General features: G+C 44.8%; 1 protein-coding gene across 1 annotated transcript in view; it reads left to right on the top strand.

The window, feature by feature from the left end:
• The window catches only part of LOC142574213 (uncharacterized), a 59,871-nt gene extending 46,495 nt beyond the window's left edge, over window positions 1-13,376 (top strand). Inside the window, exons 6-7 of the mRNA XM_075683362.1 lie at window positions 599-667; window positions 13,221-13,376. Coding sequence (XP_075539477.1) covers window positions 599-667; window positions 13,221-13,331 — 180 coding nt within the window. The 3' untranslated portion in view covers window positions 13,332-13,376. The remainder of the gene's footprint in view (window positions 1-598; window positions 668-13,220) is intronic.
• Window positions 13,377-14,894: the final 1,518 nt, after the last annotated feature.

Below are 14,894 nucleotides of genomic sequence, written 5' to 3'. Positions count from 1 at the left end.
CGAGATTTTTATTATGCCTGGGTCACGACTCATGAATAGGTCCAAAGAATTTATACCTGCTATCCACTGGTAAGAATACGTGATAAGAGATAATCAGAAGTACACACGGAATGCCGGATATTTAGTTACTTATATTTATCTAGGAATTAGACTTGCCGTACTTGTTCAGCTTCACAATTCGTTTCCTCCAGAACCTACTGACACGTATAGACATGGACGGCTACACACGACCAGAGTGGGTCGTCGTACCTTTCAGTCCGTGTCAGTACGTTCTGCTGGAAACAAATTGTGCTATGTGCAAAGAATGAGCTCACGCAAACACTATTCGTTTCTTCAGTTTGTTTCAATGCCCATACTTTTATGTGAAATGAGCGCACCTTTGTATTGGAGATTTTTTCAAGTATAGCTACGCAAACACCTAAAGTTACACCTTGATTGAGCAAGCTTTTTGCGTTTCAACTTAAGTAAGCATAAATGCCTTAGTTTATTGCCGAGAATGTTCATATGTGTCCTTTACGTGTAATCATCCTCATTACACCATTATGCGCGGGTGTTTAGGAATGATTGCCTAATTATTGGTCATGTGCCTCTTTTGCAGATTGACGGTATTGATATTGGGTGCATGAAAACAGATGGAAGTTCAGAAAAAGACGGAATAACATGCATGGTCAGTGAAGCCGCAACATTCGCAATCCTGTTATGCATTGCTGCTGAAACACTAGTGGCTCTTCCATTTTAGATCATCACGTATTTCGACAATGTCATATTCAAAGGCTGCCTTAATCGCTTTAAGTGCTTAAATATTCATTAGCCTTGAAATAAGCCGAATGATATGCCTTGAGGTTGCTACAACGATTTCACTGTGCATGCCATAGCTCCCCAGTGTGGTTCCCAAGCGCAATAGGATTCCGAATTTCCACTACACGCCACATTCTACAGTAATTATACCCATGGCTCAAGAGGTATAAGAAGTGCACAAAAAGCGTTTCTCTCTATATATGTAGGATATTCTGCACTGAAGTTTTTACAAAGTACCTTGATTTTCATATTAAGCTTCTGCGAGTAATCTCTTATGAAACAGCCTGCCAGGTCTTGATTTCCTTATTGAAATGTGCGATCTCTTTCGTGCAGGATGTTACGTGTACTTGATTTCAGGGCATTCATTGTAGGAAAATAAATATTTGATATCCGCCTTGTCAGCAAAGTCCTCGATTAGCGTGTGGAACGCTAAACAGGTGAATACGAGATACGGATCACCTCACATTACATGAGAACACTGTTCTTTGAACGTGCTGTGCAGAATATCAGACACACAGTCCATAACTGCTGCAAAAGGAAAAGAAATACAATAGCATCGCATTGTGCTGTGACTTGAAAATAAGATGAAGACGTCTTTCTAAAGAAACAGAACTATTTCGCTGTAAGGTGGTGCACGCTTGCAATCAGCGGCTCAGCTAGTCAGCTATCTCGTGCTATATGATTTATCAGTGCTACATTCCTGCAGGATAAATGAACATATACACGAAACTAAAGCGAATGCCTCGCTACGTATTCTTTTGCTTGCCTGTACTCTCGCCGCGCTTATTCAAATATCTCTCCTTCAACATTGCACTCCACCAAACTAGTAGGGAACATCACCAGTTGCACTAATTTTACGGGTTATTTATGCATTTTCCCTCCTTGAGTCTCCATGTCATAATCCCGCAGCAATTCGTAGCGACAAACATGTTTCCACATTTCACTGAGAGTGAAAAATTGTAAAATACTGAAATAGGGCGAGGTGAAAAGTGAGCTCTTTTTCGCGAGAAATTTGGTTCAGGAATACCACACACACCACTATCGCAAGAATATCGGGGCGTAAGGTCACCTTTTGTCGAGTAGAAAGACAAGGGTCAACTGCGTCTGCTGTTTAGACAGTTTTCGCTGTACATTCCACACTAATTGGTGGTGCTCGCGGGTATTATACGACATAGAATACTATTCGTGGCGCTCCGTGTCATGTGGTCAGACATACGATCGTCACCATAGAAGGGGTAATAAGCGTCAGAATACTTTTGAATGCATTAGGCACATCTTGCGCCAAGTGAAAATTTGATATTACTGCAAATCCAGGTAAACAAATGCTGAAAACTGCAACAATCGGGGAAGTCGCATTCCAACATCGCACATTTCAGTCTGCTTTATCGATGAGGCTCAATACGATGAGAGACAGAAAGCTGCTTGCCTACTAACACAAAAATAAAACGCTGTGTGGAGCCATCGAATGCTTTGGAATAAAATACTTCTTATATTTAGGAAAAGTTACGCCTCACAGTTGGCCACGTGCGTATAATGTTTTAAGGCAAGCATTATTGCGCAATCCCGAACCCGGTCACCAGTTCGGTATTCCACGCATGCCTTCTTCCAAGATACTAATGTCGGGTTTCGATATTGATCGGCTTCTTGATGCTTAGTGGCGTCTGGCTAGAAGCGGCCAATGTGGAATGGCCAGATGTCTGGAAGGTTCACGGTGGTGATATCGGAGGAGGCAGGGGCACCTTGGAGCTGCCCCGTAGCTTCCCTCGGTAATCAAGTAGCATCACTTTTCGGTGTTGGTTTACGGAGCCCTGGAACAAATGTTGGACATATGGTCCTGCAAACATGTAAGCGAAATATTATTATACTGCATGCTAGATGGACATTGCACTATCGTTTACAAAACAGTGAAATATCGCTGCTCTCGCCTGTGTAATGTCGTCAGCAGCATGCGACCGATTAGGTACTAGCGGATTTTGTGAACGCAATAACTTTCTCAGAAATACATATTTCCTAATTTTGAGTTATATAGACACAATGATGTGGGGCACCGCGGGACGGCGCGCGCTAAGGTCTGCGCCATAAAAGACGATCAAGCGCGTAAGCGCTTCATCGTCTTTTCAGCGTCTTCATTGTCAGCTTTCATCGTCTTCATTGTCAGAGGAGGCCCACAATCCCGTGGACATCCTCTGTAGTGTTAGTCAGAAAGAAAGACAATACACTACGCTTCTGTGTAGATTACAGAAAGTATACCCGTGTCAACAAGCGCGATATTTATCCATTGCCAACATCGACGACGCATTGCATCGTCTACAACATGCCAAGTTTTTTTCTTCGTTGTACCTTAAATTAGGGTATAGGCAAATCGAAGTTGATGAAAAGTATCGTGAAAAAACATCGTTTGTGACACCTGACTGGCTTCATGAGTTCAAAGTTCTCTCCTTCGGTCTCTATTCCGCACCTGCCACCTTTCAGCAGATGCTGGATACCGTGCTTGCTGAACTCAACTGGCAAACCTGCCTGGTACACTTGGACGACGTTATCGTTTCCCGAACACGTTTGACGAACATCCCCCACGACTCGAGAGTGCCCTCGCTGCGATCCGTACTTCTGGCATCACCATCAAGCCTGAAAAATACTACTTCGGGTTCTAGGAACTCAAATTTCTTGGCCATGTTGTTGGTTCTACAGGCACCCGACAAGACCACGACAAGTTAGCTGCCGTCGCCGAGGTTTCACCACCCACAGACAAGAAGGCTCTCCAGCGCTTCTCCTTGGTTTGTACGCATAGTACAGACGCTTTTTCGAGGGATTCTCGAGAATTGATAAGATTCCGACGCGGCTTACACGCGACGATGTGCCTTTAATTTGGGCGGACGAGCAGCAACAATCGTTCAATGAATTGCGAAAGCGTTTGCAAGCGGCCCCAATACTTGCTCATTTCGACGAAGACGCTGACACTGAAAGTCATACTGACGCCAGCAATACGGGTCTCGGCGCAGTTCTTGCGCAGGGGCAAGCTCGTTCGGAACGCGCCATTGCTTATGCGAGTCGCAGTCTCACAAACGCTGAGATAAACTACTCAACCCCTAAAAAGAATGCTTAGCGGTTGTGTGGGAAATTAGTAATTTTCGACCCTACTTGCACGGCTGTCAGCCGTGCAAAAACCTACTTGCAGGCTGTCAGCGATCACCACGCGCTGTGCTGGCTTGCCAACCTGAAGGATCCTTCAGGCAGACTAGCCTGTTGGAGCCTGCGCTTACAAAAGTACACAGCCTTACAATTGTCTACCGACCTGGAAGAAAGTACAGTAAAGCTGACTGTTTGTCACGCGCACCACTCTGCACGACCTCATCGGACCCTCAGCATGACTTTTCATTTGTCGGCGGTATCGACACCATAAAGATGGCTGAGCACCAGTGCATTGACGCTGAGCTGCTACCGCTCATCGAGAACCTTCAAGGAGTTGAAGGCATTTTACCTCGCTCGCTCGTGCGTGGCATATCATCGTACTATTTGCGCCACAACGTTCTTTAAAGGAAAAACTGCGGAAGTGGTCCGAATACGTACCTCCTTGTCGTGCCATCGGCGCTGCGCCTAGGCATTTTGCAAGCCTGTTATGATGAGCCATGCGCGGGATACCTGGGATTCGCTAACACATTAGAAAGGATACGACAGAAGTATTACTGGCCCCATCTTTTTTCTTCTCTGAAACGGTACGTGAAGACCTCCCGCCTTCGATACAACCAGGGTCGTCGCGACGTCCATTCCAATACCGGCGCGTGCGCGTGGGTCTGCGCGCCCAACAGTCGCCGTGCACTTTCGTAAAAGTTGCTCCGCCGATATATTGGTCCCTACAAGGTTACATGCCGCCTCAGTGACGTGACCTACGAAGTCGCCCCCTGCAGTTTTGACTCCGGTTCCCTCCGTTGTCGCCCTCACGCTGATGTTTACGTAGTGCGCATGAAACCGTAATTTGCGCGTACGTGATCGCCGAGATACACCTGAGGAGCTTCATTTCTTGTCTTCGCTGAAAGAACGTTTTGGCGCGACCGAGACGATCGCTTTTCCCATGGGGGCCAATTGAAACAATGATGCGGGGCTCCTGCACCACGGGACGGCGCGGGCAAAGGTCGGCGCCATGAAAGATGATGAAGCGCGTAAGCGGCACGCCCTTCTTCTGGCCCGCCATTAAAGAGAAGCGTCTATCTTGCAGGACTCCGTCTTCAATATACGTTACAAAATAAACAAACAAATACGCATGTTTGCAATCTCAAACAAGCAAAACCAGTGCTTCATTTCTGTTCTTTCGGAGTTGATTGAGGGTTGTTTGTTTAATGTGTTTTTTTCCTCGAATCATGTGAGGTAGCGCCCGGTGTACTACATGCGTGCTCTTTCGGATATTACGTGCCGGAGTCGATCACTTCCCTCCTACTCACCAATTCATATAGTCATCTCCCAGACTACATGTACCCTTGCTGGCGCGCGCTACCTCTCTTCCACACGCCATAAGCCTGCCCTGATACGCTAGCGGCAGAGCGCGCTGACTCCTGGCTAGACACCTCCTTGCAGATAACTTGGTGTTGAGGTATTTGTAGCCTATTAAAATGAATTTTGATATCGATGCTGAGAATCGCGCTGCGCGCACTGTTCAGTCGATCAAGATGGCGCACGGCAAAGAAGGTTCACAACATGTAACTCTGCTTCATAAATTAGGTGCCATGCTATGGTAGCTACGCAGGAACTTCAGTCACAAAATTTAGCACTCCACACGTTCCATCAATGCTTCGGCGCCAGCCAATGGTATTTGAGGCGCGCATATGCACGTTGCGATGTCCCAACGGGCTGCAAATAAAAAAAAACATTAAGAAAAAACACATAACTTTAAAGTGATCTAAAACAATGCGCTTGCGGCCATATACCAAAGTGTGCTTGTAGGGATTAAAAGCTTGTCATTCAATACTTTATTCAATATACTGTAGGAGTAAGTTTTACTTATCTCTTAGTTCTGGCTTCTTCTTTCTTGGTGTTTTATATCGCCCTTAGCTCTTCCTAAGCCACTGCACTGTTCTCTGCTTCGGTATTCCGCGTCTAAAGATGCTGGATATCAATAATTTGAACTGAATTTTTTTTACAGGCAGACATTAGCTGTTATTACACTGAGTATATATTAAACAAGGAACAACGGTTCACATTAACGAATGCGGCTGAGCAAAGGCCTCGGGGCAGTCCGTCGCTCCGATCGTGCACTTGACGAGATCGGCCCATTGTCTCTCAAGTCTCAGACAACACTGGAACCTCTAAGTATATACTAAACAAGAAAAACGAGTTCACATTACGTATTAAGTTCGTAATACGTATGACATATTAGGTATTATATTACATATTAAGTAGTATTACGATATCATCGAGCAATGCTCTAGAGGCGAGCCGCCGCGAGAACGACGATGAAGTTGGTCGGTGCCCTTGGCGCGAGCGAGTGTCGCCCTGACTGCCTGGCTCCAGTGCAAATAGCCTCGGAGCAGTCCATCGCTCCGATCGGGCACTTGACGAGATCGGTTCGTTGTCTCTAAAGTCTCAGACCACACTTGAACCTCTCAGCCATGCCAATTCTCACCCCCAGCTGCTAGACCCTGTGTCCGGGTTGCGTAACTCGCACCGGCTGTGGCCACCGCCCGAACTACCGAGCCGCCCACGACGCCTCGGCCGGACCCAAACACTCCCCACGAATCCCTTGTCCACATGCCGCTACAGCGGCTCGCTGCGCGATTTATGGCGCTCGCGAGAACCAGTGCGCGAGAACCCCTGCCGCTCCCTTTTTCGCCGGAGAGCGTCCGGCCTTCGCCTTCCCAAAGCAGGCGTTCTCTCGAAGCGGCCCGGCTGCGAGCCAACAGCACAACATTGCAATGCAACAGATACACAAACGCAGAGTGGACCCCAGAGAAGTCGAGCAAGCACGCACTTAAACCAAACAAAAACAATGCACACATGAGTTTAAACAACGCGAACATTCACAACGTCCTTACAGTAGGGGTCATAAAATGTTGAGCAATGTTCAAGTGCGAACGCCGCCACTGGAAGAAGTCTCTCTAGCCTCCACAGTGTTGCACTGAGATCTGAAAATGAGCATACCGTGGTCAGAGTAGACCACAAACAGGGCGAGCGAACATTTAAACTCTGACGTGGACACAGAAAACGTTCCGCGTTCCGCTATGCGCACTACAGTCGTGCGAAGCTGCGTCTGCAGCCTAGCGTAGATACTGAAGCCACCACGTAGATACAGCAATGAGGCCTCTCGCCTATGAAATGCTCTGACAGCCGCGTTCTTTATTTGGCCTCTATGGATAACAAACACGTCGCATCGCCAGGCAGAACATCAGCTATGATGATAACGATGAGTATAGTGATCTATAGAAGAAAGTGACGCTTAATTTTACTATCAAACCAAGCGGCCCGAACACCCATCTCGCATGGCGGGAGCGTCGCCCACGCCTGAATCAGCATATCAGCGAAAAATAAAAAAATTATAAAAATAGCAAACACCCCTATTTAGGGTGGGGCTTCCCGCTAGCGCTCCTCTTTGTGTTCTTTCTGGCACCAAACGATTAAAGAAAGCAGCCCTTTGGTGCGATAACGGTCTCTTAGCCCACCTGGGTTACAAGGATTCGAAACAAATTTGCTGCAGGGCATTCGTGAGGCGACGTCATTTACCGGTAAGGCCCATCTCTCCATAGTAATAAATGTGTTTCGGAGACCGTTCAAGGTTTTGAATGTTAGGATCAACAAAGGGTCTGTGGTCATCACTTGTGGGCAATAAAGTGACGCACTTGGTCACCGTACCCAGATTTAAAATGTATACATCAACTCTGAGAAGCTAACCTTCTCCACCGAAATTAAATTGTGAAGCACTCCCGCGCAACATGGCGACCAAGCGAACAGAGAGCACCAAAGAGCGCACGCTTACTACATATCCTGCTTCGCTGATGCATTGCGCCTAAATTAAGACAATGAAGAGCTTTTCGTCGCGCTAGATGTGACGTCTAGATCACCTTCTTAGCGTTCCGTAGCCTGACGGTGTGCGTTGTTGTGGGAATCGTTCCTTAAACCGGATAGAACGTCGTAATATGCTTTGTTGCTCCAACTACCCTGTTGTAGGAAAAGACAGCACTTGCTTTATTGCACTTCGGGCGCGAAAACTTCTAGTTCTCCTTTGTCATTGCGAGTTTACAGAAGCCTAGATGTTTGCTGTGAAATCATCATACTTATATGTCCGCCTTCCCTCAGGATTGCCAGGGCGCCGGGGTTTACGCTACCTGCATCGATGTGGATTTTGCTATTGACGTTTTGTCGATATGTTCGTATGTTTATAGTACGTGTGCTTGTAGTGAATACTGCAGGGTAGATCTGGATGTAAAACTGAACCAACGTACCATTTGCAGACCCGAGTCTGCGTTAGTAGAGACCTCGAGCTGTTGAACTGATGACCACGAAGGCATATTTATGTTGGAGCCTTCCTTCCCTCTCGCTTACGTCGCTCTCCGCCCCGAGAGCCTGGGTTTGCACTATATCTGGAGTCTGTTGCCACTATGGCCGTTGCCGGCCAATCGCACAAGACAGCTGCCAGAATCCCACACAAGAATAATGGGGTGACAGAGGCACAGAACGCTTCGCTTTCAAATGTCAAGAGCGCGGACCACCGCAGTAGTCCAGTGGTTATGCGTCCAGCTTCTCAGCCCCACGTCGTGCCTTCGATTCACACCGCGGAGGCTGGATCTCGGTGGATGCGAAATGCAAAACGCTAGTGTGCATGAAGGTAGGTGCCTGTTAAAAGATCCCTGGTGGTCAAGATTATTCCGGAAACCGCGACTAGGAGTGTCTCATATTGAGATCCTGGTTCTGGCACTCTTGAATTATTTTCTCCAGACCTCTTTTGTTACTCGCAGTGGACTTTGAGTGACGTTGGATAGTGCCAAAATCTTCCTCTAGAGATCAGGTCTGTACAATCGAAACTATGGGGTGTTAGGTGTCCGGTGTACCGGGTTGTAAATGGTGCAGTCGAAAAGGACGTGTGAGATATATATAGGTGTCTATAAAATACGAAATGCTTGACAGTTGGGCTGACTGACAAAAAGGGCAAAGTGGTGCAGAGCCATCAGACTTCACTAGAGCATGCATTATTCTCTGTTCGTTTCATTCTTGCACGGTACAAGAACAAACCGAGGGCTGGTCGGTAGCCGGGATTGCCCCGGACATATAAGCTTTGAGCACCGACTGGCGTGCCCCAACTGTCTCATGCTATGTCAGGTTATCACTTCACGTAACCTTGTCTACGAAAAAACAGATTGACACGGAAGTTCTACATTTTGCTTATGGCACAGTAGGGTGAAAAAAACAAAACGGTTGGCAAGAATGCATCTGAATTTCCTTTATTGTTGTCCAACCTGCACCTATCTCCCTTGTTCTTGTCATTCGGAATATATTTTCACCTTAATTCATGTGAATGATAAGCAAATGTTTATTATTTCGTGAACGATTTTCCAGGTTGAATCTCCTGTCTCACATCAAGAGCTGTTGTTAGCAGCAGTTATTACATAAATTTGATAAGTACTTATCTCCTTAGTTAGCAGGAATATCGGTATGCTAATAAAGCTGTGAGAACATCGCCTTCCAGCTGAGATGATCAGTTCAAATTCAGAAACATTGCGAACACGCGTCCCATTTTTTACTGCAAAATCACTTAAGTTCTCGTAATTGGGTTCTCCTTATACGCCCTTGCCCTACTCAGCCCGACAACGCCACGTAGGTTTCTCCATAGCTCACAGAATCCACATACGCCAAGCGTCCTCTTTGTGACGGCTGCAAATTCACGGGCCAAATTAGATTACTTAAATCCCGTAGGTCACAACGCGTTCTTTTGCTCGTGATATCAGTCATGGAATTTTGGCCTGAATGTTGACAAAGCCCAACTCTTCAAAATAACTCATTTTAACTCAAAAGACTATGAGACGCAAGAAGCCTTCTATAGTACAGCTGCCTACTGACCTTAAGACTTAAATAATTCGCAAAAGGACTTAATTTAGGAATAGGTGTAAGGACGCTCCAAACTTGAAAGTCGTGTCAATTTCCATGATGCAGTAACGTCGGGCAGGTAGGTTTATCGATGTTGTCCTAAAGAACAATGTAAACAATGAAAAACTGGCTCTCTTACATACGTCCTAAAAATTTGTTGCACTGATGACAATGCCACCTCACATTGATAAGACACAAAGTAAACAAAAATAAACATCAGGCCTACAAGATAAGCCGGATGAAATATATTCCAAATACTAAAAGGTTGAATGACCTCAAAAAATAAGTATTAGAATGGACTTTTGGCCAAACAGCGGCGGCTAAAAGGTTCCATGAAGGTATTAATTTTAATTAAATATATCTAGCCTACTCAGACAAGGGAAGTATCAGTGTTAATGTCTGTCCACATACACACTTCGAATTCCATAACATGCGTTACTGTATCACACAGACAGAAAGTTTCGTACACCACAAAGGAGTTAAAGTCAGAACTTGTTTATATAATATACACTGAATATCCTTCCGTATCATCACACATTTGAAGGTACCTGAAAAACATATTAAATATTTATATTTCCTGAATTCCTAATCTGGAATTATTACATTTAAAATCCGCCCCACTAGTTCCCCCACACAAACCGCATAGCACAGCTGTGTTCCTGGTAGTGCGTTAGATCAGTTGAAAAAACAAAGCAGGCGAGCGAAAATAACCTGGTCGTCATCCCTATAGGAGAATGGTGGTGTCGCAGTAAATGACTTTAGAGTCGAACGACGCAAGGGAAACAGCTGGCGTTTAAAGAAATCTCACGCTTCAACCGGTAGTACTGCTACTACAATCCTATCTGTGGCTTAAAGGGCAATCGTTGAGCATGAGGGAACATCGTAACAAAGATGTATTGGGTGGCCAGTTGTCAATGCTTCACCAAGCTGCCCTTGTATGACATAAAGTATGCGCATCTTCAACGTTTTATGAATTCCTCGGATAAGTATTTCTTGGACCGCCAGAAAACGTTGCAGTAGAATACTCTTTATTTTTCATTCGACTTCTTTGTAATTTTAGTCTCCCGACATGCTCTAATTCAAGTATGCTCTCACAATGTCTCTTTATTTCTCGGCACGTCATGTGGGAGGCTAGAGAGTTTTCACCGCTACTTCAAATTTCGCTACGAAAATTGGTACCATGAACGTAAACGATAAAGTAAAAATATGTCTATACCCCACTCGGCCAAAGACGTTGCTTTCTTAGAGCAAAAGCATTTATTTATTCATCACCATCTATATAAGCTTACGCAAACTCGTAATATTTTATCAAGAACCACACCCTTGTTTAACCCGACGCTTGCCTAAATAGCGACGTTTACACACACTGCTTAGCTCTTCATGCCCTTGAACGTGTAATCATTGCAGCTGCATAGGAAAATGAGCAAAATTAGAAAGCTGAAAGCAGGTGCCAACGTTTCGACTAGTGGACAAACGTTGGCTGCTGCTTTCACCTTGTTGTCATTTTGCTTATCGCTTTCAATTTCCGTCTCCCGCCTTCCCCCTGTTTTAACTGCTTAAGAAGATAACTTGGCTGATGTGTACTCAGCAAAAGAACAATCGAAGAATATTTATTCTTAAATGCCTTGGGTATAAAACTGCGAACTTGTCTAAGAGCCATAAGCAATTTTAGCAAAATGGCAGCGTCTTCAGGGCTCGAATTGTACCGTCATTTAGGTGCGAAGAGAATAGAAAATAAGCTACCGGGCTAAAAGTTTAATTAGGCAAGTTTGTTCATTTCGGTCGAGTAAAAGGCGCAGAAATAGAAGACAAAAGAAATGAGGGCCGCTATAACATAAAGCTATTCCAAACTTTTCTATACCAATTCTGCAATCAGCCCTCCACGATTGGTCAAAAACTTTTCTGGAACACCCCCACTTCACCTCTCTGTCAGGCGACGTCACGAAACCCGAGATGACTGCCCATCTGATATGACGTGTACACACTGATAATGCATGATTTGACCAAACAAAAGAAAAATAGTTATTTCTGATTAGACGCATTTTTGCCATTAGCCCTCGGCTATTCGTCAAAAGTTTTCGGACTGCATTCGCTTCACCTGCCTGTCACGCGACGTCCCAAAACAGCGAAAACTCACCGCGTCAAAGTGACGTGTACGTGTTAAACATGCATCAATATGCCAAACAAAACTGAATTTTCTTTTGAATAGCCGCAGGCGGCACCATTCTGAAAGGACTAAAATATGGCTGTCACCGATCGCTCAGGCACTGGCTAATCACACCTGCCGGGGAGCATGGGTTTATTTGCGTATAAGAAAACTTCTGCAAAGCCCTCTAACGTTTTCGAACACTTTCGGCGCGTTTACGACCTCGTTCTGCCAATTCTTATTTTCTGACGATCCGTTTTAACATCATTCTTAATCTTCCGTTGCATGCCGCCGCGATTTTCGACCAGCCATCGCAAGCTATGTAAGGGAAAGTGGGCCAGTCGCCGACGCCGGCACCACCTTCTTCATCTGGTTATCGATTTTCACTGCACTGACTCGGCCCCATCGAATCGCTCTACACTTGAGCGTGCTCCTCGCCTCTTGTCAGCCAATTAGATCAGACAAGCGGCTCAGTGTAGGCGACGTTATTCGTTTTTCAAGCACACAAAAGTGACCTCCTATGAACGAGGAGAGCGTTTGATTGGTCTGTTGAGGCAACACTGCGGACCACCGGCTGGCGCTCGCGTCGGCGGTTGCGCAAATATGACGTCAGGAGATTGGAATAAAAACATATTTGAATAGTTTTACGTTATAGGGCCCCAGTTATACAAGGAATTGGTTGTATGTCACCCGTTGCTTTCTGGCTTTTGTCGTTGAGCTCTTTCCTCATCAGCATTAATCTCAATTTGCCTGCATGCATACATAAAGTAATGGCATTTATTTCAAGGGGAGGAAAAACAAACAAATGAAAGGCAGGGACAACAACCAGGGAAATTCTGGTTTTTCATGGGGGAAGAAATTGAACAAGAAGCAAGTACTCCTTTTCAGGAATACGCATGAAGCGATTGTTGAAAGAAGGTCAATTCCCTTCGGCCGCGACTATTTGCTTCATTTCTGCGTTCTTCTGAGAATTCGAGGCTGTATTATAGTCTATACCGCCGGCATATATGCCTTATTTGCAGAATGTATTCATTGGTCACCGTATATTTCATGCAGGAATGACTCGAAGACTAGCATATTGGTGAACTGTGTGTGCAGTTGATGAGCGCACGGTACCTCGCGGAAAACTTCAGCTAAAGAAAAGAAATTTCGGTTTTACAACAGCCCTAATATTATGACGAATGTTGACTTCTTTCTGCATGAATTACAGATGACGGATTCAATAATCCACGGTCGCTATGAGGGTCAATGTCACCTCGGTGTATGCAAGGAGGGTCGATGTGTATCGGCGTTATACTCAACATGTGCAACATTTAATTGAAACTGATGACATGAACTCTCGGCAGGAATACTTTGTCTAGAATTATTTTGCCAGAGAAAAGTAGTGGCAATTATCATAATTTTTATTCCGTAGGGTGTAAATTATGCTGTTTATCTCAATAAAAGTCCATTTTCTGCTGTTCTCGTCCATTTATATGAATGACATTGTTTTTCAATGTTCACAGAATTACCCATGCATTTCTTTGTCAAACGAAATTATGACAAAGAGTACGTAGGATATGCCTGTAGTCGTTCTCATAACTGGGTATTTGACATTGAGCTTAAACGCAATGACGTATTTGGCACTGCCCAGGATCTTCAAGGACGGCTGAACACTATGGGCCTAATGGCAGATACTCCCTAACAGAAAACGCGTGCTAATAGTAGTACAGTAGTAACGGTAACACTATTAACAGTAGCAGTAAGAGTAACACCAGTAGCAGTAGCAGTAACTGTAGTAAGAGTAACCAGTAACAGCAGCAATATTATTCGAAAAGACTTAGCCGCGTGCTTTCAACAAAAAAAGAAATAATTAAAACATAGAAATGTTCAAGAACGCTTTCAGATTAATTTAAACTTCTTATGGTAATCTCGTTACAACACTTACGGTCGCGCTTCCATGACTCAATGTCTTAGACCGAGTCGACAACTGTAGTTATCAGGCAATAATAGCGTATATCTCAGATAGTAATAGCACATAGGGCCAGAGATGTTTTCTCCAATTTTTGTTGGGCCACTCTACAAGCAACGTCCGGTGTATGCATACTTTTAAAGCAGTTTACGATAAGTAAGCGGGTGGTGTCAGTTACGCCACTGACCTTCAAAAACGGCTCCGTTCAGCTGCTTGAGATATTATTTTCCAAGGAGATCAGACCAGAACATCTTTTCAGAACTAACAGTAGCGCAAGCATTATGGCGACAATTTTAAATAGCGCTTTTAATACCGTTCCTTTTCTAACTCTTTCTGACGCTTTTCTGAATATTGTTTTGTATAGTATTGATAAGGCCTTACAATCCGTGCCACTGGTTCTACCACTCACTTAATATCTTGCACAAGATTTATGTGCATAAATTACTGTCAACGTTACTTTAAAACCTAGTTGGTTCACGAAACAAATTTTTTTAGCTTGAAATACGCATTGCATGTAAAAACATAAGCGCCTCACAGTAACCTTACATAATTTGAGCGCACCCGTTAGTGTAGAAAAGCTATATGAGACCTTGCATCTTTCGCAATTTAACCACGAAGCAGAAAGGCGACAGTGGATGGTGAGGAAATGAATTCGCGCCTAAGGAAATGGTTCTCACGGGCAATCGAAACCAATCTGAAAGGCGGCGCTTTTGTGTATAGAAAACACCGGATGTGACATTAAAAGCTCATAGACGTCATGACCATTGTGTGTTGCTTTGGTATTGCATTTGCGTCTCGGCAGTTTGTTGCTACTTTTGATCCTTCAAGTGAAATAATTGCGAGCGTAATTCAATGGTGACGACTTTGGTGCGTTGTTGGGTGCCAGAAAGTGCGGAGTAATACGTCTGATATGTTATCACACTGTTTCAAAGA

This window comes from Dermacentor variabilis, chromosome 3, assembly GCF_050947875.1.
Source record: "Dermacentor variabilis isolate Ectoservices chromosome 3, ASM5094787v1, whole genome shotgun sequence".
Lineage (NCBI taxonomy): Eukaryota > Metazoa > Arthropoda > Arachnida > Ixodida > Ixodidae > Dermacentor > Dermacentor variabilis.
Note: the sequence above shows the minus strand (reverse complement) of the source record. Positions and strands in the feature narration are given on the sequence as shown.